This window comes from Apium graveolens, chromosome 10 (assembly GCF_009905375.1).
Source record: "Apium graveolens cultivar Ventura chromosome 10, ASM990537v1, whole genome shotgun sequence".
Classification (NCBI taxonomy): Eukaryota; Viridiplantae; Streptophyta; class Magnoliopsida; order Apiales; family Apiaceae; genus Apium; species Apium graveolens.
This window is the reverse complement of record NC_133656.1, coordinates 189,639,931-189,665,226: the sequence shown is the minus strand read 5'-3', so window position 1 is coordinate 189,665,226 and position 25,296 is coordinate 189,639,931. Positions and strand designations below refer to the sequence as shown.

General features: G+C 36.9%; 3 protein-coding genes and 1 pseudogene across 3 annotated transcripts; 3 read left to right on the top strand and 1 right to left on the bottom strand.

The window, feature by feature from the left end:
• Positions 1 to 1,215: 1,215 nt before the first annotated feature.
• Positions 1,216 to 11,304, top strand: LOC141691487 (uncharacterized; annotated as a pseudogene).
• Positions 11,305 to 12,165: 861 nt separating this feature from the next.
• On the top strand, positions 12,166 to 16,100 carry LOC141692330 (uncharacterized). The gene is made up of 8 exons (XM_074497127.1): positions 12,166 to 12,323; positions 13,085 to 13,140; positions 13,427 to 13,570; positions 14,995 to 15,068; positions 15,147 to 15,201; positions 15,270 to 15,332; positions 15,418 to 15,545; positions 15,756 to 16,100. Exons 1-8 carry the CDS (start codon positions 12,272 to 12,274, stop codon positions 15,832 to 15,834), a joined length of 651 nt encoding a protein of 216 aa, XP_074353228.1. The 5' UTR covers positions 12,166 to 12,271; the 3' UTR covers positions 15,835 to 16,100.
• A 1,794-nt stretch (positions 16,101 to 17,894) lies between these two features.
• On the top strand, positions 17,895 to 19,068 carry LOC141692329 (thaumatin-like protein). Its single transcript, XM_074497126.1, has 2 exons — positions 17,895 to 18,060; positions 18,159 to 19,068. Exons 1-2 carry the CDS (start codon positions 17,997 to 17,999, stop codon positions 18,830 to 18,832), a joined length of 738 nt encoding a protein of 245 aa, XP_074353227.1. The 5' UTR covers positions 17,895 to 17,996; the 3' UTR covers positions 18,833 to 19,068.
• A 955-nt stretch (positions 19,069 to 20,023) lies between these two features.
• LOC141690357 (uncharacterized) lies at positions 20,024 to 23,415 on the bottom strand. Its single transcript, XM_074495152.1, has 6 exons — positions 23,156 to 23,415; positions 21,935 to 22,077; positions 21,787 to 21,837; positions 21,268 to 21,489; positions 20,957 to 21,059; positions 20,024 to 20,730 (listed from the first exon to the last, which is right to left on the bottom strand). Exons 1-6 carry the CDS (start codon positions 23,239 to 23,241, stop codon positions 20,208 to 20,210), a joined length of 1,128 nt encoding a protein of 375 aa, XP_074351253.1. The 5' UTR covers positions 23,242 to 23,415; the 3' UTR covers positions 20,024 to 20,207.
• Positions 23,416 to 25,296: the final 1,881 nt, after the last annotated feature.

The window sequence follows — 25,296 nt, the reverse complement described above, 5'->3', positions numbered from 1 at the left end:
CTGGATTCTTTTTATCACAAAGGAAGTATGACTTGGATATTCTGCAGGAACACAATATGGCACAGGCAAAACCAGTGAATCTGCCCATGGACCCAAATATGAAACTCACTGCTGACAAAGGAGATCTTCTACCACAGCCAGCTTCTTCTCAGCGTCTACTAGGCCAAATGATTTACCTCACCATCAGTCGCCCAGACATTTCTTTCACAGTACACACTTTGAGTCAATTCATGAATCGACCAACTTCTGTGCATATGCAGGCTGCTAAGCGATTGCTTCGCTACTTGGCTGGAACAACATCACAGGGTATTCTGCTAGCTTCTTCAAGTGCTGCAACTCTCACCGCTTACTGTGATAGTGATTGGGCTAGCTGCCCAATCACTAGGAATTCTACTACAGGCTATTGTGTATTACTTGGTGAATCACCCATCTCCTGGAAATCAAAAAAGCAGAATGTAGTTGCTCGTTCCTCTGCAGAAGCGGAGTATCGCGCCATGGCGCTAACTACATGTGAAGTGCTATGGTTATCCACCCTTCTCAAAGACTTGGGCATCAAAAACTTACCAGCAACAGAACTAAAGTGTGACAGTCAAGCTGCCTTGGCCATAACAGCTAATCCTGTTCTTCACGAGCGTACAAAACATGTTGAAGTAGACTGCCAATTTATACGGGACCATATCAAAGCTGGTCACTTGAAGACTTCACATGTCTCTTCCAGTGAGCAGATTGCAGATGTCCTCACAAAGATCATCTCAGTTCAGCAGCATCAGTACTTACTCGGCAAGCTGGGCACTTCGGACACACCTCACTCTCCAGCTTGAAGGGGCGTATAGAAGGGCTATTATGGCATTTCCCAGATGGAGCGTATGACTCACATATGAGACAAAGTTTGTTAGACTAATGAGCTGTTTTTATGCATTTTGCTATTTAATGTTTATTTGGACCTTTTAAGGTTAAGGCTGTAATGATTGAGACAAGATTAGAGACTACTCTTTCCATAGAATGAAAGCAGCTTTCTCCTCTGTCTTTTTTCTGTTCTAAATCTTATTGTTCTCTTTTGCACCATCAATTGATCATGGCATATCAGTGTTCAAATTTCAATACGACATACTTCATTCTTCAACTGAACTGGGCTACTTTTCAAACTCAAATGTGTATTTAAGAATATAATATTTCCTATATACTGCTGCTACTAAGATGCAACACACTACAAACATGCTAGCTGAACTTGCATTCCTTTTAATTCATTTCATGCATACCTCAGCCAATCGAGAATTTGGATTCACCCTTAATGGCTTCGATTCCAAAGGGTTAGAGTTCAATTTGATATCTGTGACTAAATTGTGTCAAGATAGTGATCTCTCGGTTCAATTTACTCCTGACGTGTGTTTCCTACAAGATTCATCAAAGGGTTTGTCAACAGTTTTTGGTAAATTGAGGAATGGTTTATACATTGCTCTCTTTATCAAAGGACCACTACCTTTGTCTCTTTCATCTTCAGGTCATCATGCAGGAATGGCAACTTGTGGATCTGATTCTTCTTCTGGTACACATACTGAATCACCTTCTCTTAAATTGGCCAAATTGCTTCATTTGAGATTAGGACATATTGCTTTTTCAAAAATGTCTTTGATACAACTTGATTTAGATGTGAAAGGTTTTTCTAGCAATTATATATGCTCTATTTGTCCTGCTGCCAAACAACATAGATTACCCTTTTACTCAAGTGTTACTAAGACAACCAGAATTTTTGAGCTGCTTCATGTTGATGTGTGGGGCCCATACAGTACTGTGACACATCAAGGTTTTAAGTTCTTTCTCACTATAGTTGATGCTTTCAGTAGAGCAACTTGGGTATATTTGACGGCTAATAAATCTGATTCTGCTGACAGTTTGCAAAATTTTGCTTTGATTATAAAGAATCAATTTTCTGCTAATATAGCTCATATCAGAACTGATAATGCTAAGGAGCTATGTTATGGTTCTATTGTGAATTTTTATAATTCTCATGGTATATCTCATCAAACTAGCTGTGTAGAGTCTCCTCAACAAAATGGAATTGTTGAGCGGAAACACAAGCATTTTTAGAAGTTACTAGATCTCTTTTCTTTCAGTCAAAGGTTCCTTTCAAGTATTGGGGTGATTGTGTGCAATGTGCTGCCTATCTTATCAATAGAATGCCAATGCAATCTTTTCATAACATGTCTCCTTATGAGATCATCTATTCTAAGAAACCTGATTATTCTTTATTGAGGGTGTTTGGCTGTCTTTGTTTTGTCTCTACCATTCATCAGAATAGAACCAAACTACAACCTAGGGCTCAACCTGGCGTTTTTGTTGGTTATCCTTTATCTCAGAAAGGTTTTAAAGTTTTGAATCTTTCCACAAATCAGATCACTGTTTCCAGAGATGTAATTTTTCATGAAAATAATTTTCCTTTTCACATGCCAGTTCATTCCTTTAATTCCATATGTCTTTCTTTCTGCCAGTTCATTCTCCAACTCCTGAAACTTTTGATGATTTTCCACTTCCTGACATTTTTCATCAATCTTCTTCTCATTTTTCTAATGCACCTTCAAATGAATCTGACCATTCTCATTCACCTGTTCTGAGAAGATCCACCAGAATACCTCAGAAATCAACACAATATAATGATTTTATCTGCAATTCTACTCAGACTTCTTCCCACTGGTGTAATTTGGTATCATCTTCATGTTTACCAAATTCACATCATGCATTTATTTCTGCTGCTGCTACTGATCCAGTTTCTTATGTTGAAGCTTCTAAGCATGATCATTGGAATATTGCTATTCAACTTGAACTGGATGCTCTAGCCAAGAATAACACTTGGTTTGTTGTTCTTCTACCTAAAGGCAAAAGAGCGATTGGTTGTAAGTGGGTTTTTAAAACCAAACTTAAATCAGATGGAACGATTGAGAGGTACAAGGCCAGGTTGGTCTCCAAGGCTTACACACAGAAATATGGCATTGACTTTCAGGAAACCTTCTCTCTTATAGTCAAAATGGCTACTGTTAGGTGCATTCTGGCTTTGGCCGCAAGTAACAATTGGAAGCTCTATCAGTTGGATATAAATAATGCATTTCTTCATGGAGATCTCCATGACGAGGTGTATATGAGGTTTCTAGAAGGAGTGCCTAATCCATCTAATTTGGTTTGCAAGTTGAATAAATCCTTGTATGGTTTGAGGCAAGCTAGTCGACAATGGTTCTCCAAACTGCATCATGCTCTATTGTTACAAGGATATAGACAGCCTAAGAATGATTATTCTTTATTTCTCAAAGGATCTAATGCAGACCTTACTATTGTGGCTGTCTATGTAGACGACATCATTTTAACTGGTAACAATTTACCTGCTATTTCTTCTCTCAAACAGTATTTGGATGTCACTTTTAGCGCAATGGATCTTGGTCTTCTACATTTCTTCTTGGGTCTTGAGGTTAATTACATACCTGAGTGTATCACCTTAACTCAAGGAAAGTTTACAAAGGAGTTGTTGACTGATGTTGGACTGTTGGATTCTTCTCCTGTTGTTACTCCTTTACCTCTCCATCTGAAACTCATCGGAGATTCTGGTCCTTTGTTTCATGATGCTGGTTTATACCGTTGTTGGGTTGGTAAATTAAACTTTCTTTGTCATACTCGTCCTGACTTATCTTTCACAGTTCAAACACTCAGTCAATTCATGAGTCAGCCCTGTGTACCTCATTATGAAGCATTACTTCACACTCTTCGTTTTGTGGCTGGTGCAGCTGGGCAAGGTATTCTCCTCAAAGGTGCCTCTAAGCTTACTCTTCAAGCTTTTTCGGATTCCGATTGGGCTGCTTGTTTGGATACTCGTCGTTCTGTCACAGGGTATGTTATTCTCCTGGGTAAGTCTCCAATTAGTTGGAAAAGCAAGAAGCAATCTACTGTTTCTCGTTCTTCCTCAGAAGCAGAATATCGAGCCATGGCAGCTGCTGCTTCTGAGGTCACTTGGCTCGTTCATTTGTTGACTGAATTTGGTGTTTGATCTCTGTCCTGTGACCTTGCACTGTGATAATCAGTCTGCCCTTCATATTGCCCGTAATCCCGTATTTCATGAACGTACAAAACACATTGACATTGATTGTCATTTCACTCGTGACAAGGTACTCGAAGGTCTTCTTCAGCTCACTTATTTGTCCACTCAATCTCAACTAGCTGACATGCTCACTAAGGTCCTTCCTTCTGCACAGCTATCTGATCTCAAGTCCAAGCTTGGGATGTTTACACCTCCTCCAGCTTGAGGGGGGCTGTTGGAATATTCTACATTTGGATTTTTTCATTACTGTTAATTTTACTACTTTGTTTGTAGTGAGTAAAGGGCAGTGTAGTATTTTCACATTGTTTTAGTCTGTGGCTCTATATAGCCGAGAACTCAATTCTGTTGTAACTAACTTCTTCATTTTCCAAACTTTCACATTCACAAGATCTCTCTCTCTCTCTCTTTTATCTCTCTAGTTTACATCTTTATCTCACAAGCAATTCAGAGATCAAATGCAATTTATCAATCATTAATTAAGTACAAAGAACAAGAGTTTTGAATCACAGATTGTAACATTAGCTCCGGTGAATATTGGTAAGCTGAAAAGACCACTTTTATCTTTGCATTACGATCTTGATCCAATTATGAAAGGAGAAATGTATGTTGGCTTTTCATCCACAACGGGTGTATTAATTTATACAACTCATTATGTTCTTGGATGAAGCTTAATGATGGATGGCATGGCTAGAGAGCTTGATCTTTCAAAACTTCCTAAGCCTCCCCGAAATGGACCAAAAAAGAAATCGATTTTTTTAATATTTGGTATACCGTTCATTCTGTTGATTATAGTGTTGATCACGATTTCATTCATATTTTATAATGCATGGAGAAAAAAGAAATTTGCAGAAGTTCTTGAAGATTGGGAACTTCAATACGGGCCACACTGTAATGAACTCAATTTAACAATAATAACTACTCAACTTCACACCAAAGATAGAACAATGAAACACAAAAGAACTCAATATAAATTAAAGGACTTGTTTGAAACCCTAACACTGATTACAATTCCCGAGCCTTCGAGTCGCCGGGTAACTCCCAATTCCCTCTGCTAGGGTTTCTTGACTAAACAACGCATGAAAATCCCTTCTCCCCCTTTTTCTCTTTTTATCTATTCTCCCCTTTTTTTCTTATGTCAATTGACCAAATTACCCTTTCTTTTTAAAACGGCTACGTACAAAGGTCAAAGAGTCAAAAGGCTTATTTCTATTTGTTTCATTCGTTGCAATACTCCCCGCCAAAACAGCCACCTTGTCCTCAAGGTGGAAAGATGGAAATTGTTCTGCGATGACCTCTGCTTGTTCCCAGGTGGCTTCAAACTCCTGCAGGCCCTCCCACTTGATTAAGACTTCCACTATAATATTCTCTCCATTGCTTTTGTTTCGCACAGCCAATAACCTTTCAGGCTCTGCTTTTAACTCTCCTTATGCAGTAAGTCGAGTGGGAAAAATAGAGACAACTGGTTTGTTTCCTATAGCTTTTTTAAGCTGTGATATATGAAATACAAGATGGATCTTGCTTCCCTCAGGTAAGGCCAGGCGATATGCCACTTCCCCAATGCGTTCTGTCACCTCAAAAGGGCCGTAAAAACGGGGTGCTAACTTCTCAAACGGTCTTTGTGCAACCGATTTTTGTCGGTAGGGCTGAAGCTTTAAATAAACCATCTCACCTACTTCCAGGGTGAGCTCTCGCCTTTTCTTGTCTGCTGCATCCTTCATGATATGCTGGGCTCGTAACAAGTACAGTTTGAGTTCATCTAAAATTGCGTCATGAGCCATGAGCTCTTCCTCCAGACTGTCCACCGGTGTGTGCCCTGCTCCCAACCTTAACAAATGAGGTGGTTGCCTTCCATAGAGCACCTAGAAAGGGGTCATATTGGTAGACATATGGGAAGAAGTATTGTACCAATACTCCGCCCAAGCGATCCACTGTGACCAGGTATGTGGATGTCCTGAAACGAAACAGCGTAAATAAGTTTCGAGGCACTTGTTGACCACCTCGGACTGTCCATCTGTTTGGGGGTGGTAAGCGGAGCTCCGTTTCAAAGTAGTGCCTTGCAGTTTAAACAGTTCGCCCCAAAAATGGCTCATGAAAACACGGTCTCGGTCTGAGATGATTGCTACTGGAAACCCATGGAGACGCACGATGTCCGACACGAACACCTTTGCCACTGACATCGCAGAAAACGGATGTTTAAGCTTGAGAAAATGCCCATACTTGGACAGTCTGTCGACGACCACCAAGATAGTATCAAAACCGTTCGACTTAGGTAGCCCTTCGATGAAGTCTAATGTGATATGATCCCATACTTGAGTGGGCACATGCAGTGGTTGAAGAAGCCCGGATGGGTGCTGATTTGAGGCCTTGTTCTGTTGGCACACTACACATTCCCGGACATAATTTTTTACATCTTTGCGCATTCCCTGCCAAAACCATTCGGTGGTGATCCTCAAGTAAGTTATCATATCGCCCGAGTGGCCCCCCACTACTGAATCATGACATTCTTTAAGGATAATAGGAATGTAGACGGAGGTTTTAGGAATTACCAGTCGATCTTTATACATGAGTCGCCCTTCCTTCAGTTCGAAACCCGAATAATCTTCCTTCTTTCGTCCAACTTCTTCTTTAAGCCTGGAAATAAATTGATCTTTGTTTATTTCTCGAAATAACCCGCTCCAATCAATCTTGTTGGTTGAAACTATAGCATTTAACACCACCTCTCCTTCTTCTTTCCGAGATAAAGCGTCGGCCACTCTATTCGCTGCCCTTGGCTTATACTTAATCTCAAAATCGAAGGCCATTAGCTTACTAACCCATTTCTGGTAATTCGCCCCTATCTCCCTTTGATCCATAATGTATTTTAAGCTTTGCTGATCTGTGAAGATGAAAAAATGGCGTCCAAGCAGGTAACTTTTCCACTTCAACACTGCTAGACAAATGGCTATGAGTTCCTTCTCGTAGATAGCCTTGTTCCGAGATCTTGGGCCTAAAACTTTACTGAAAAACACAATTGGTTTTTTATTTTGCATCAACACCGCGCCTACGCCAAAACCAGATGTGTCTGCCTCAATAACAAACGGAACCTCGAAGTCGGGCAATGCCAACACAGGAGAGGTTACCATCGCCTGTTTAAGGGTTTCAAAAGCTTGCGTGGCTTCGGAACTCCACCCAAATTTATCCCTTTTTAATTGGTTGGTTAGAGGTTGAGCAATTTGAGCATAATTTGCCACGAATTTCCGGTAGTATCCGGTGAGCCCTAAGAATCCCCGGAGTTCTTTTATCGTTTTAGGTTGTTTCCACTCAACCATAGCTTGAACCTTTCCCAAGTCCGCCGAGACGCCCTTTTCTGAAATAATGTGACCTAGGTATTCAATTTTTTTACTCCCAAACTCGCACTTCTTTTGATTAACCACCAGACTGTGCTTCTCTAAGGTGTCCAAAACAGTAGATACATGGGCTGCGTGCTCCTGTTCATTACTGCTGTACACTAAGATGTCGTCAAAAAAAACCAAGACAAATTTTCAGAGAAATGGCTTGAAAACCGAATTCATGAGAGATTGAAATATTGAGGGCGCGTTACACAATCCGAAAGGCATTACTACAAATTCGTAGTGTCCCTCATGAGTACGAAATGCGGTTTTGTGCATGTCCTCACTCCTTACTCGAATTTGGTGGTACCCTGCCTTAAGGTCCAACTTGCTGAAAACCCTTGAACCCTGTAGCTCGTCCAACAGCTCATCTATGACAGGAATAGAGAACCGATCAAGCACAGTTTCTTTATTTAAAGCCCTGTAATCTACGCAGAAACGCCACGATCCGTCCTTCTTTTTAACCAACAGGACCGGACTGGAATACGGACTGGTGGATGGTTGTATGACCCCTGCTTCGAGCATCTCATGTACTAATCTCTCTATCTCATCTTTATGTATTTGGGGGTATCGGTAGGGCCGGACGTTGACTGGATTACTCCCCTCCCTCATTATAATATTGTGCTCATGACCTCTAAACGGAGGCAACCTTGTGGAGTTCTTGAAAACAGCGTCATATTTACCCAAAACAGGCTGCAAATATAATGGTACTCTTTTATGTGAATGTTCCTCCCTGCCCTGTTCCGCTCTTTCGATTTGTTTAAGTTCCAACAGCAACCCACACCCAGTTTTTCTCACTGTTTTAATCATTGCCTTTAACGAGATGTGTGTGTGAGTGAGGGTGGGATCCCCTTGCAAAACTACAGTTTCCCACCCTATCCTGAAACTTATTTTCTGCGATTTCCAGTTGGTTGTAACAACCCCCAGTTTCTCTAACCACTGCACCCCAAACAGTACATCATAATTGCCTAGATTAAACGGCAAGAAATCCTCCACAATGTCCACTTCATCCAGTTGTACGCGTACCCCCTTGCACTCTCCAGAGCCATTTATAGACTCCCCATTCCCCAATGACACCTCAAATCCCTTTGTTTTTTCCATTGGCAATTTCAACTTTTCTATCAATGCTAAAGATATGAAATTATGGGTTGCCCCAGGATCGATCATGACAACTACCTCTTCTCCAGCAATTAATCCCCGAAGACGCAGCGTCTTTGGCGAAGATAAACCCACCACTGAATTTAGGGACACTTCGGGTGTGCAAGTTTGTTCTTCCCCTGTGGCCACTGTCACTCCCTCTTCCCCAGCTTCCAACTCGTCTTCATCTTCCTGAGTTAACAGAACACTCAGCTCTTTCTGTTTACAACGGTGCCCAATGGCCCATTTCTCGTCACATCGAAAACACAAACCACACTCACGTTTATGCTGCAATTCTTTCGGAGACAACCTTTTAACTTCCCCCAAAGGTTTGGCCAATGGAATGCTATAATTAGCGTGTTTGGGACCGTCTGGAGGGGCCTGGCTAAACCCACTTGGTGACCAGGAGCTCGGTGACGTTGACCCCGACTCTGATTTCGCCCCCAAGGAAGAGACTTTCGTGACTAATGGTGAATAAGCGGAACTTTCAAACCTTGAACCCCCTGTGGTTGGTACGATTGGGTTTGGCCGTAAAGCTGTGAACGACGAGGATTTGCTGTTTCCAACCCCAAAATTTTGCACCCTATTTTTCTCCTCTACCTTAAGGGCTAATTCCATGGCCTGTTCTAGGGTATACAACCCTAACATACGCACCTCCGCCTTAATGTCGTCTTTCAAACCATTTATGAAATGAGCCAATAAAATCGCCTCGGGCACTTGCTCCAAGGGAGCTGCCATCTCAATAAAACTCCGTCTAAACTCCGCCACCGACCCCGTTTGTTTGACAGCTAACCACCGCTCACACAACGTTCCTGAATGCAAGGGCCTGAACTGTTTTAATATCAAACTTCGCATATCCTCCCACCCTCGAATCGGACGTCTGCGGTGTTCCCATTGATACCACAATAAGGCATCCCCTTCAAACCCTACTACCGCCGCCTCCAATTTCTCATCGTCATTTAATTGATAGAACGTAAAATACCTTTCTGCCCTGAGTATCCAGCCATCTGGGTTTGTTCCATCAAACTGGGGAAGATCCAGCTTACGGTATTTCCAGTTATTCCGATAATTTTCATTGAACCCCTTTCCCAAATCTTCATCTCTACCCCCTTTTCCCCCTGGCCTCCGTCAATACCACTTCTGTATAGCCTCGTCCTGCCACCAGACCCTCCACCCTCATTAACAATACGATGCCCATTACCCCTCATACCTCATATAGTGGACGATCGTAGTAGCGAGACTGTGGATAGCATCTCCGATTGAAAGGCCTCTTGTTTCTTCTGGATCTCTCCGGTTAGGGTCTCATTGGTTTCTCTAACTCGTTCGACACGGATTTGTAGCTTTTGTGTGACTTGATCAAGGGTAGTGGTGATTTGAGACACTAGGGTTTGCTGCATCTCAATGGCGACGCGATTCACCGCCTCTGCGACCTCTCCGAGTAATGTTCGCCGTAATTTAGTCACAGATTCGTCAATCTGCTCGAGCCTCTGCGTTTGTCTGGTTTCGGGTTGAGGAGCCATGGATCCACTCGCTCTGATACCAAGTTGTAATGAACTCAATTTAACAATAATAACTACTCAACTTCACACCAAAGATAGAACAATGAAACACAAAAGAACTCAATATGAATTAAAGGACTTGTTCGAAACCCTAACACTGATTACAATTCCCGAGCGTTCGAATCGCCGGATAACTCCCAATTCCCTCTGCTAGGGTTTCTTGACTAAACAACGCATGAAAATCCCTTCTCCCCCTTTTTCTCTTTTTATCTATTCTCCCCTTTTTTTCTTATGTCAATTGACCAAATTACCCTTTCTTTTTAAAACGGCTACGTACAAAGGTCAAAGAGTCAAAAGGCTTATTTCTATTTGTTTCATTCGTTGCACACACAGATTCAAGTACAAGGATCTTTATGTTGCCACTAGAGGATTTAAAGATAAGGGGCTCTTGGGAATGGGAGGTTTTGGTAGGGTTTATAGAGGTGTCTTGCCCGTCTCCAATATACAAGTTGCTGTGAAGAGAGTTTCCCATGAATCAAGACAAGCAATCAGAGAATTTATAGCGGAAATTGTAACCATGGGTAGACTTAGACATCGGAATATAGTACAACTTTTGGGCTATTGTCGTTTAAAAGATGAATTACTTATAGTATATGACTACATGCCAAATGGTAGTCTGGATAGGTACCTTTATGACAATCTAAAGATTAGGTTTAACTGGACACAAAGATTTCGAGTCATGAAAGGTGTGGCAGCAGCACTTAAGTATCTACATCAAGATTGGGAGAAAGTAGTCATTCACAGAGATGTTAAAACTAGTAATGTTCTGTTAGATAGTGAGATGAATGGAAGATTAGGAGACTTTGGGCTAGCAAGATTGTACGATCATGATCATGGAACAAACACTGAAACTAATCATGTTGTTGGAACAATCGGCTATCTGGCCCCTGAACATGTTAGAACCGGAAAGGCCACAACTAGAACTTATGTTTACTCTTTTGGGGCATTTTTACTAGAGGTTGTCTGTGGTCGAAGGCCCGTTGATGTACAAGACCAAACACTTTTGGTAGATCAGGTGCTTTGGCTATGGAATAACGGTGACATTCTTCGGGAAGTTGATCGCAGTTTGGGGGTAGATTATGATGTAGAGGAAGTGGAGTTGGTGCTGAAACTTGGCTTGTTGTGCTCAAGTATTGAGCACAACAAAAAATACATATAATTTCAAACTATTCATGTATTTATCAAAACAAGTTGAAGTGTGATTAGAAGAATACACTCAAAATTTATTAAGCTTTTCATAATCCCAATTTGTTCCCAAATCGGTAAATTCTATTTTTTAAAAAATAATATAAATTTTTAAAGGGCCCAAGTCTAAAAATATTATTACAAAACTATCATTTTAAAAAAAATGTAATTTCTTTTTTTTGCTAAAATATTATTTTTTAAATTTATTTTATAAAAATACGGTTTTTTGCAACTTGATCCAACTAGATGCAATCTAAACGAATTTCTACTAATCCATGCAATCTCATGCAACAAAAAAAAACTCAATTCAACTAGTTGCATCTCTACTTGATTTTGGTTGATTTATATTTTTGCAAAAAAATTCAGAAAATAGTAAAATCACAAAAAAACATAAAAAGGTTAGTATTTTCAATAATTTCTCATTTTTAAATAATATACATATTTTCTTTTTCAAATACATATGATAAAAACGCCATTAACAAAAATACATATCACAAATATAGAAATAGCTCAATTGTTCTATATATATATTTTTCAATATAAACAACTAACTCAAGAGAAATATAAAATATTTATTATAAGCATGGTTATACAAATCAACCAATTATTCAAAATTGTTAATATCTTGTCGATAAATCGATTAAAAACAATTTAACAAATTGTTTATAAATATTTTAAACTTTTTAATATTCTAATAAATAATAAATTAATATCTCAACCAATTAATTTCAAAATCTGTAATTTTGGTGGCAAGGAAAGAGGTTTGTCTAAAATTATACTACACAAATAGAAAATATTAATGAATATATAGTGAAGACAAAATACAAATTATAGTCATCGACAGATTGACTCATTTCTTTTGAAATCGGGTCGGGTCGGTAACCGAAACTGTAATAATAAATCAAGGGAGAGGATAGCCGGAAAATCAAGAAAACAAAGAAATGCCGGTGAGAGTAGTGGAGACCTCACTTCCTTCTCAAGCTTCTGCTTCTGGTATCAAATTCAACCCCAACCCTTTTTAATTCTCTACTTTATACACACACCCATGTAATTATAATGTTTGTTTGTGTGTTAATTCACTGATTACTTGTATACTTTATGTTCTTAAACGTGTGTTTAATCTCGATAAATGAATAATCTCGATAAAGTATAAAGTCTTTTTGGTCCCGACATAATACTATAAGATAATTTATATCTTGGTTTCGGTAAATGAATGATCTTGATAAATGAATAAAATTGCCGTTTAGAGGGTTAATTTTTACTGAGGTTTAACTGTATTTGTGCTTTAATTTATTGTGTTAGTCATTAATAGCGAAAATGAATGTAATCTGTTGGTGAATAATGTGTTAGTTGTGATTGCGTATATAGCTTAATTCCTTACATGTGTGTTAATGTTATAGAAATGAATGATACAGTTAAATCTCCATTAAGTAAAATATCTTCTTGGTCCCGACAGAATATAATTATCATTTAGAGGGTTTACCTTCTACCGAGGTTTAAGTGTAATTTTGCTTTAATGTACTTTGTTAGTTGCGAATAGCGAATATGTACTAGTAATGTGTTGGGGATTAATGTAGTGTCAATGATAGTTTGCTATATATGTGAGTATTTTTTGCTCTATGAGTTATCAGTTATGTAATACTTTTAATTTGCAAGTATGTGCTTCTATCTATGTCTTTAAGTGACACGAAAGCTAATTTTCGAGATGTTTTAGCTTGCTTATGAAATAATTCTTTTTTGGAATAATTGTAAAGATGCGGATGTTGAGAACAAATCACCTCCAGCTTGTACACTTCTAGGTGTTGGACAGGTGATTCTTGAACCCTTTTTCTTGTTTTCCGTTTTATGTTCGTTAGCTAGCTTTACTTCTTGTAACTACTGATTCTAGTTTTAGTGCTTATTAAAAAAACGGGTGTTTCGTAGTAGAGATTGTTTCGAAAGACATTGTCGTTGTAATTATGTTTATGTTTGTCCTTCGTTCTTTTTTATTTATGTCTTTTATGATGTATAACGTTAAGATTTGATAAAGCTATGCTTAATTACCCCTTGGCATTTCTTCCCTTGGATCTAATTTATTCAAGCCGTCAACTTCATAGGCTTTCTCTGGGACCCAGAATGTTTCTAGTCCACAAAAGGAAGAGGCATGGAGAGTGAATGTACGAATCCAAGGTTTTGATCTAGAGCATGGATATCTTTGTGGCACTATGGAGGCGCTCAATGTTCCAATGGCAGACACACCAGTAAGGAACTTCAGTTAATATTAGGATCAAATTTAAAATGTATATGATCGTTGTGATTGTGTTATAGGTGTATATGAAGCCTTTGTCTAGGCAGAAGATACTCGAATTCTGTATTTAAATGATGAAATCTTATAGAAGCCTCTTAAAGATGAAATGAAGAGAAAGATACAGTGTGGTCTTTCACATTGCTCACTAATGTGTTAAAATTGCACGTACAAGTAATTCAGTAACATATACCAACTATTATATGTGCATTTAAGCTTAAATCTTTTGAAAGCCAATTAAAATATGCAGGTAAATTACAATGTTTCTTACTAGTAATTGCCTTCCGTTTATAAAGCGGGAAGAATCCCGTATGGGATATGCGCGCAATGCGGGCGAGCTCCGAGTGTGCCGCATGGCATATCTATTTATTAAAGCAAGGTAGTTCACTAGGGTGCGGGAGGGGGTAGATAAAGTAATTTCACTTGGTTTAAAAATAAAACAAACAAAAAGAATGAGACTTTACTTACCAAGTAAAACTTCCCTTAGTTGAAGATGTGACCTAATTGAAGAGGCGGCGGCTGTATCCTATATGATATATACGTATGGATTTAGGTTTCAGATACATATGTTGTATACTTATATTGTGACGTAAGATGTCTTGATGTATATAGATAAGCCTTAAGCGTATATATGTTTGTATATGGATTGATATCTGTGCACTACGACCTCTGTTGTGCTTTGACTGGAGCCACCTACCCGATTACTACTTTATTGTACAACTGTTTCTTTTATTAGTAATTTTTTTATCGGATGTTGTTTGTTTTTAAAATTATAAATCAAACATTATTTATGTACATGATGCTTGATTCTATATTATTATATATATAAGGTCCAAGACTGACTATCTTATGAATTTGATTATTTGGTTTAATTCAAATTGAATGTTCCATTTGGTTTCTTAAATAATTACATATAAAATGTATATTTGTATTTATTTATTATTTTCCGAATCCCCTTGCACCCATATCCCTATATTTTCGAATTTGCTAAATTGCCGTATACCTTTACCGCGCACCGCCTCACCCGCATCCATGCTTCTTAGGTTTTTTATTATCTGGCAGAATTATGGCTTAGCTTGTGACTTTCGTATACTGTTTTGTTGCCTAAACTATCTTCTTCATTTGGTATGTAAAACTTAGAAATAAGAACCAAACTCTTGGATTGAACCGGTAAGGATCACAACTTTTTCGATTAATTAGTTTTTTAATTTTGTGTATGTTAATAGTTCTGTTTACATGTCCAACCCAAAACTGTTACTAGATTACTAATTCTTCGTTACTAAATATAGAGCAGAGTACTAGGATTGATGCTTATCTGCTTGTGAATTTATTTCCTCTGTATTTTTAATTATTAAATTAACTGATTGTCTGTAATAACAGGTAGTCACATTTTGGGAGGGAGAGATTGTTGATACCAAGAACTATACCTTCTTCACTAATAAATGGAAAGCAACGTACGATTTATTTTTGTAATGCTGAATAATTTCTGTTTCTTCTGGTTATCATATAAATTGTTTTTTGACATTTTTCAGATCTGAAGTTGACATTCAACACTGGACCAAGTTCCCATCCTTCTCGCCCCTCCTGGTATGTACTCAAGCAGATTCTATAAACTCCATCTGAAATTCTCTCTCAAATTTGTATGCTCTTTTCAGGGCCAAGTGGAGGTTGACGGTGGAAAATCATTGAACTTGAGTAATTACCCATACATATTTATGGTAATCTACAGAAACTCAATTCAATAGATTGTCAAAGAGGTCCTATTAAATCAAATTTATAGAAGCTATTTTTACTTATGCGCAGAGGTGGAAAGAGCAGTACTTTGTAAATGTGGGAACTGACTGTGGATTGACCATAGCTGGTTTTTATTACGTGTGCTTCTCATGTAGTGATGGATCAGTTAATGGCTTTTATTATGATCCAAACAGCAGGTTATTTGTCTTCTCTTTAAACTTGTGACTAAGGTTTCCGTTCTATACCTGTGCACTGCACCTTTTCATGATACTGGTCTTGTTAAAGTAAAAATAATTCACACACTTGAGGTTGGCACCAGACTTGTTCTGATTTGCATATGTTGTTTATTTGCGAAAACTTATAATAAACCTCAGTAAATGATGTTATATTTTCCATTATGTTTCCAGCCCATTTCAGAAACTCGAATTGCAATCAGCTCAGGAGAAAGATACAGGTTTCAGCTTTGCATCATATCAATTGCAATGAAGTAGTACTGTGCAGTTGGCGTGAAAGACTGATTGGAGCACCTAGCACCATTGGCCGAGAAACCACAATTTAATTGCTACTTGCTAGCAATGACAAGTGGTAACAGCCTCAGAGTAGACTTAAATTTTCATATATTAGTACCAGGCAAACAGCTTTTGCATATTGTATAAATTCACTGCAAATGAAGTACCATCAGATGCCTGTTCTGTGTTGTAGACAACTGCATTAGAATGCGGAGGAAAACAGTTTTTTTTGCTTGTGGGATATTTTCTTGTCAATTCCCTGATCTGTACACCGGTAACAGGCTATATATGACCCTGAAATTAGTAAGTTCAGTAGAAAGAAGCCTACTCTGAGAGATGACTTGCAAAGAAATTCGTAAGGGTACCAAGGGAAATAATTATAGGCAACTATAATCTAGTATCTTTTAGTGCAGGCACTTGGTAAAAGAATCCAGAGTAGATGATACTTTACATATCTCATAGGTATATAATTTTTGCCCATCATATACACTAGTGAAAAGTACCTATCGTCCGATCCTGTTACAGACAACTGCATTGGAATGCTGATGGAAAACAGTTCATTTCTATTCGTGGTGTATTTTCTTGTTTAGGCAAGTGGTTATTATGGATCCTAATATTAGTGAAATCTGTTTAGTTCACTAGAACCTTGCCTTTGTTTCTGTCTGACCTTGCCCAGGATCAAGTTGGTATTAACCCAGAAGTGTCATCTGTTAAGTGCTTTAAACATTGTGCATGGATTGTGACTAAAGAAAGTCTTGGAGAAGATTATCGTTACATAATGTAATTACTATGGTGTTAAAAAAGGGGGATCTACACCAAAGCACTATTAGGGATGTTAATCTACACTTTAAAGTTTAAACCACTATGAAAAGTTTCAATATAATATGTAAGATTCATATTTATAGAGTACAGGGTGCCATTACAAACGCTTTATAAGTAGCATAGGCCATTGTTGTTGGCCCATAAGGCACTTCAAAAAAGAGAAAAGAAGATGCCAGAAGAAGGTGAGAAGGAGCGTATGACAAAAGATTTCGCATTCAGAAGAACTTGACAACAAAATAATTTGTAAAGGTTGCAAGTTCATGTAGTAGCAGAGTTGAACAGCTAAATCATAAAGCCAATTCCTGTTTTTTTCTTCTTTTGGTTAAATGTCTAGACACTCCGCGATGAGCCCTTCTTGTATGATCCTTGTCATACATTCTTTTTGCGATAATCTTAAATGTCCACGTGTGATTTCCGGTGATCATCAACCATCTGATCACTGAGCTTGTGATAATAATAGAACCGTAACTCGTAAGCTTGACATATACAGTATACGCGGGCTAGAAGTTGGCTAGTACTCCATTGGAAGTAATAGGCATAAAGGTGTAGTGGTGCTCAATTTTCTTGTTTTGGATAAGTGTTGGTCCTCAAATCTTTGATTCCTCAAAACATGCATTCACAAGAATATTTGTTGAAAAAGAATGGCATCGCATCGTCCCATAAGGATGCAAAAGTAAGAAGCGTGAATGGGTTATGTTCTGATTAATATATAGGATATTGCGTTTTCTTTATATATACAAACAAGAAAGACTATAATGAGTCGAGCATAAAAAAAACGCGGATAGAGCAACGTGATCTATGCATTTACATTGATTTTCAATGTTAAAGTATTAAACCTAATCGCGAAAATTTGTGGCGGATAGATGTTTACCGGGGACCTGAACCCATATCAGTTTTACTTGAGTAATCTTTCCAGAATATAGTGTTTTCACTTGTCCATAGAGTGAACACTTAGCAATTCTGCATCTTGATGATATCAGCAAGTCTTGTTAAGTTTACGGCAAATTTGGCTTCCTTGCGATAATTTGGATCTAACCATTGGTAAATTTTTCTTAGATTGATTTCATATTAGAATGCACTACCTCATTAACACTTGCATATGTATGTGTATCTTTAAAATTAGATTGACAAAACCCAACATTGGAAGCAATGCATATATGCTCTTTGTTCATTACAAAAGCCAAAGTGCAAAAGCTTGATTTGATCATAAAGTAGAGAGCATTACAATGGCTAATGATACTGTTTATCTCTCTATAAAACCTAACAAGCTTTCCCTGCTCCAGAACTTACTGCAATATACGCATCAAATCTACAACAATGATAATTTCCTGTATTTTTTCAATTTTATTTGTTACAATATGCCTTTCCCTGGTTGCAACAGGTACAACTTACATTTATCTAAGCACATCTATTATTTTGATTCTTTTTTTGTGTAAAAACTTTATATATTAATTTCATATATCAATGTTTTGGATGCAGATGGATCTCAGCTGATACTAGTAAACAATTGCAAAGAAACAATATGGCCCGGAACTCAAGGCGGTGCAGGGCATCCTTACCCAAACAATGGTGGTTTTGTTCTGAGCAGTGGCCAGGAAGTAGTTATGGATGTGCCTGATAAATGGTCAGGGCGTATATGGGCTAGGCAAGGTTGTCGATTCGATCTGAATGGAAAAGGTTCATGTGACACTGGTGATTGTGCTGGCCTATTGCATTGTCAGGGCATGGGAGGTGTCCCACCAGCAACAGTTGTAGAAATGACACTTGGAACCTCCACTTCTCCTCTGCATTTTTATGATGTTAGTCTAGTTGATGGCTTCAATTTGCCTATTTCGATGGCACCTGTAGGTGGTGGCATTGGTTGTGGCAGGGCAGCGTGTGAAGTTGATTTGAACATATGTTGCCCCTCAGCATTGGAAGTTAAGGTAAATGGCAAAGTTGTGGGGTGTAAAAGTGCTTGTTTAGCCATGGGATCTCCTAAATATTGTTGCACTGGGGAGTATGCTAATCCGAAAACTTGCAAGCCCACTCTTTTCGCGCATTTGTTCAAAGCTATCTGTCCTAAAGCGTATAGTTATGCTTTTGATGATTCTTCTAGCCTTAACAAGTGCAGGGCTACGCGGTATGTTATTACTTTCTGCCCACCCAAATGAGTAGCGTGTGCGTGCCTCACAGAAACTAAGGTCACGGTCTGAACTAGCCAGCCATGTCGTGGAAGTGATACTGGTGTTTTTCATTTCGTAGTGTACTGGTTTTATAGATCAGAGTGGATTAAGTAGTATGTCTTTTAGTTATGTATACATCTCAACTTCATTCTGAAACCATGTAACCTTGTAGTAGTATGTTGCAAGTTCAATTCTAGTAAATGTTACTATATTGGATTGGATTAGATATTCCTAATTATTTTGCATACCACATTCACATATTATATTAGAACTACCTAAGAATTTTAATAAACATAATCTTTAAACAAATCTATATGACAAAAAAAAAAAAAATCTTTAAACAAATCTAAACAGAGAAGACAAAATTGCCAAAGCAGTTTTACATCTAAATTTTGGCAAATATGTACCTAATTAAAATCCATAAGCTAACAGTGTGCAATATGGAAAATAAGACATAATATCTAGTCCCAATCCTTAATTCATTCATTCATTCTGAAAAGATATATTGACAGGAAAATATTGTATCCAACAAGCATTTCTGAATGTGAATATTCCAGTTCTTGACTTGGCATTGTTATCGAATGGCCAAGCGGAAGAGCACAAACTACTGAATGAAGCCTGCAAGTACTGGGGGCTTCTTTTTGGTATAAGATCGTATGTTTTTATGTAAATAAATGATCTGTCGATCTGATATAGAAATGTGATTTATTATTGTCAAATATTGAATTTTAATACCTGTTTTTTTTTATTTTATAAGTCATTATTCATGAAATCCCAGGACGAAGACTAGAAGTTTGAAGAGTGTTGCATCAAAGTTCTTCTACCTTTCACTAATAGAAAGGATCGCTTTCAGGAGGTTATGGTAGACCTAACCCTGTCTCCAAGGATCAAAATAATACACTGGTCTGATACGCTAATGCTTCGTATGAGTCCTGTACAGGTTAAGAACCTTGAGCTTTGGCCAGCACAACTCGGGTTTGTTTTATACCTTCATCGTTCGCCAGAGACTAAAATACAACTAGTTCTTTATCCTGATCATGGGAATGGGAAAAAAAATGATCTTCTTGAAATTCACAAGGAAATGCTAATACACACCTACTCTAAACAAATAAAGATTCATAGGTTTCATCCCCCAATTTGTTTAAAGAAACTGCAGTTTTTAAACTATAACAACACTGATTTCACTAGTAATTAACTAATAAACCTTAAGATTGCACTTGGCCAGTCACTACATAAGCAGAAACATATACCAATATCAATTTGCTGCTTACAAAAAATTAAAATATCTGCAAATAAAACAAGGCAGGGGCACATAAAATTGCTCAAATACAAACTGAAAAACATTTTAGTACACACGGGTGACCTACTGGGATGGAGGACCAAGACCCAATAACAAGGGAGCCTCTTTCTTTTCAGAGCTAGAACTATGGGCACCACCAGCTGGTGAGTTTGCAGCCCATGCCCGAAGAGCAGGTTCAAAATGCTTGCTGGCAACATCTGGTGCTGGTGCATCTTCTCCTGGAAGGACAAGAAGCCCCTTCTGTCGAAGAGATGATGGCTCATTAAAGTGAGCACTCCAAAGGGAGTCCACCAGCTGCCTCTCTTCTTTTGCAGCACCTAGATCTTCAGGTGACATCAAGCTAATACTTTCAATGCGATCTTGAAGAATTTGCTTGAGTTTTGCATCTTCATCACTCGAACTACTGCCATTTTCATCTGACTTGTGTTTAGAAAGCTCCAGAAGGCCACTAAGTGCAGCTTCTCGTACTTGAGCATCTTCACTAGAGGCCAGGTGCATCATAGTACGAGGAAATCCCAACTCAGTAATTACATTGGAGTCTGCATAATTCTCTTGCACAAGATATTGGATCAAGCTAAGGGCTTTCCTGAAAGATCGTTGATTTCAAACATTAGCTAGTAAACAGACTACTATATATAACAATACGACACTGGAATAGAGAGGTTATATTAGTCCTACTTAAATATGTGACACTCTACGGCTGAGTTATATCCCAAGGTAAACTGACTCAATTTATGATGCATTAAATGCACATAGCATAAGCATACAGGAGAATTATCTGTACATGTTCTTAAGTAGTTATTAAAAGATACCTCTGGAATCTGACACTGTCAGAACTCAATGCATCTCTAAGAGATGCATAACCATTTGCAAGGCGAAATGCAGCAACTCCAGGTCTGTTGTTCCGGATTAAAGCTGAATATTGCAATACAACACAAGAGTACAACAATTTGTTCAGGACAAATAATAAACAACATTATGTAATTCACATTTTATTATATTCAGAACAAATAATAAACAACATTATGTAATTCACATTGTATTATATTCAGAACAAATAATAAACAACATTATGTAATTCACACACACATAAATAGATATATAATTAGGAAATAATACTCACAAGAAATGGCCCCAAGCGCTTGTGTACGAACAGCAATATCAGGATCTGAACTGAAATTAGATAAAAGAGATTCTAAACCATTTGCTTCCATGACCAGTTGCTGGCTCCTGGGATTGTTCTGAACAATGGTAGACACCACATCAGCAGCTTTTGCTCGAATAGCAGCATGAGAGTTCCTCAGATAATTGAGCAATGGGCCCAAACCCCCAATCGAGTGAAGATCTGCCAAATGATCAACAGTCCAAGCCATCAGTGACGTGTTAATACACTTCTAGTTAAAATGTTTATTCCAGTCAGTACGCTACACATTATCTCAATCTACAACACGCACTACCAAATGTTTTAAATTAATATTTATTAACACGATGTTAGCATTAAGACTAAAAGCCTAGGTCAAAGCTTTTCACAATTTAAATTAAATACTGTACTGAACAGATGTAGCAAAACTGCAAAAGATAACTTTTCCAATCTAACTCAATGGACACTTATCTACAAAAAAATAGGCCAACAAATACTCACCATTGGCCATGTCAATTGCCTCAACATGCTCTTGCAACTCATCTAACATATCTGCAAATAATCAAGACCAACAAACTTAATATTCCGACCACGGGTTATACTAGTATTTTATATTATGTTCCCTCTGGTTCTATATTATTGTTCAGACCTTCAATATCAGTGGGAGTCACTCCATGCTCCTGCAAGACTTCTTCGGGAGTTTGCATAACAAGTGTTATCTCTTTCATTCTTTTCACAACATCTATGGTCTGGGCTTGCATTGCCTCCATGAACCATTTCTTGTCCTCCTCACTATACCATCACACAATAAAATCATTTCAAATTTAAGAACAATCCTACTAGAAATTTATTAAAAAATACTCGAGCCCTCAAGGCAGGCTCCTAAATCACATGAAAATTGAGCAACAACTTTAAATCAAAAGTACCATACCAACAGCATAACGTTAGCAATTTAATATGCCTTTCAATCCAGAAAGAAACTAATTCAACCAACTTTTATTCCCACTTCAAAAAAGAAAGCCACCGCCCAACATATATCACAAAGATAACACTATACTAACAAGCATATGATCAAAACCTTTTAACTCTCACAACTCCCACAAAAGTCTCATCTTGACATTCGCATACCAACTACTGGCCTATTATATTTCAAAATTGTAACAAATCAATCAAAAAAACCCTACATTATGCAACATCGTTAAACTAAAACAACTCCCACCATTAAATAAAAACTCATTCGAAACTAACTTCCCACTTCTTAGTCCACCTTACACATAATCATGTTGATGAAAATATACTTTGATTCCACTCTCACAAATCCACACGAAATCTCACATTCAAAAACCAATCATTGCCCTATTAACTTCCCTAAACAACAGTAAATCAACAAAAAACACAGAACCCTGTAATTTTCCTAACCAGCAATACCATAAACAAACTACACATTCATAACAACTAGTATTAAACCAACTAAAGAACAAATCTTTTTATCAAAATCACAAACCCTATTATATACAACACCAAGACATCACTAATTACTAGAACCAAACCAACTAAAGATCAAATTATTTTATCAAAAACACAAACCCCATTATATATAAAACACCAAGAAATCACTAATTAACCCTATTTTTCACATAATCTTGCAATTATATTCAGCAAAACAGTAAAAAGATTGAATCTTTAAGAACAAAAATCACAAACATATAAGATTTTTACATAAATACATAAAATTAATCACTAATTAACCCTATTTTTTCACATAATCTTGCAACAATATTCAGCAACACACTAAAAAGATAAAATCTTTATAACAAGAATCATAATATTCAAGATTTTTACATAAATACATAGAAATATGATTATATACCTGAGATTACGAGTGGGTTGAGTTCCATCTGAATGAGCAAGACTCCACTTAAGCAAACCATCCCAATTGGGTCCTTCTTTAGCCATTATAATTAAAATTTCAAATATATAAAACCCTAATTTTCAATTTAAATTTATGAAGCAATTTAAAATTGGTGGTGTAGTGTAATTTGTTTATACAATATATATAAGAAGTTGGAATGCGTAGTTGTCAATCGCGGGAATGTGGTGGATGATTCTGGAACAATCTAGCACTTTGACTTGTTTAAAACCCTAGATTTTTTACCTTTGAGTTTTTATTGGAGTGGGAAAGGGGCAAAAGGATCCGACCCGATCCAAAGCTTCAATTTTTTTAACTTATTGGGTTTAGATATTATAATTGAGTATTTGTTCCCAAAAACCTGAATCTTTAACCCACTTAATTACTTGAATTATCGCGTTCAAGATTTATTTTATTTAGTGTTATTTTGTTTATAATATAAATATTTTAAAAATTGAAAATAAAATGTTATAAGATGCCTATATATGTAGTCCCCTAACATGAAGGACAAATTTAGCCTATTTTTACACAAAATTGACAAAAATAACCAATTTCTGAAAATTTGGCCAACTTTGGCTGATGGGATACCCAACTATCAGTGGAGTATCCACTTTATATAAAATATCCAACTGCCAGTGGAGTATCCCATATATGAAATACCCAACTACCAGTGGAGTATCTTATACAAATTGTGGGATACCCAACTGACAGTGGAGTATTTAATCGGCCAAAATTGGCCACTTTTTTCAGAATGACTATTTTTGTTAAATTTTTTCAAAAATCGGCTATTTTTGTCATTTTTTCAACAAAATCCATTGCACCACCTGGTTGAATAATAAAATCAATTCTAAAAAAACATGTTCCCCGTATTTGATGAAATAAATAATTAAATTCTTGATTATGAGTTTTATTGACTTTCAAAATAAGACTACCCTCCTATAAATATTATTTGGATCATGATCTAATAGTACTCGATCAAATATTCAGCAAAGAAGTGATTTATGAACTGATTTTAGAACATTTTGTAATACAAAAAATATTATATCTTTAACATAACTAAGAATTGAATCACGAGTACCTTTGAATTGTAACTTCAAAGATGATCTCCCAACGAAAAAAAGGAATGCATAGCAGGAGTTCGATTCTCTGTTCGTCTCTAAATAATTAGAAAAAAAAAAAAGAAACTTCAAAGTCAAACCGGCTAACCATCATTGTATGCAAGGGTCAAATCCTGCATTATTTTGCACGATGTTTCTTTATTTAGTTGATGTTTATCTAATGATATGATCTCAATTTTTATATTTTTTGACCGGAGATATGATCTCGTTGATTGACATCATTTTAGGAATTTTATGTAAAAATGCACGGTTCATGCATATATAAATTGGAAAATATCAAAAAACAATTTCGAACTTTCGTCATGATATAACATATTAACATGGATATCCCATAACTTTATTTGGATAAATAATATGAATATTTGAATGTATGCCTCACAGGTAGGATTTTTTCGGATCGGATCGCATGTCGGATAAATTATAGCTCAATCCATATCCGTTTTATTAGGATTTTCGAATTTCGGATAGGAACTCCAATCCATTTAGATCTAAATATATAAAATTTCATAAATTAAATTATTCTTGCTACATGCTGATTTCTAAAAATGAAAATAAAAAATATTTGGAAATTAAAGCTATATAATATTGCAAATATGCAATGACATAGCAATTACGATATTTGGTGGGAGTTAGAACTCTAAAACTCAATTATTATTTAGAATTTAGAAGGGTTATTAGATTATAGAATAATTTATGATATAAAATATTAATTTTTATTTATTAATTAGGTAATTTAATTGCACAATAATTTTATACGTTTTTTTTAAATTACCAAAAGTTACGAAAAGTAACTTCAAGAAAATTAAAATACTTGTAAAATTAAGTGTATAATGTGCGTAAAATCAATTTATCATCTAATGAAAAAAAATCTCTCGAAATGGAATAAACTAATTATTCAACTTATCACACGAGGAACATCGAAAATGAACGAACAAAGAAAAATATTTGTAAAATAAAGTGTATAAAGCTAAAAATGTGAGAAAA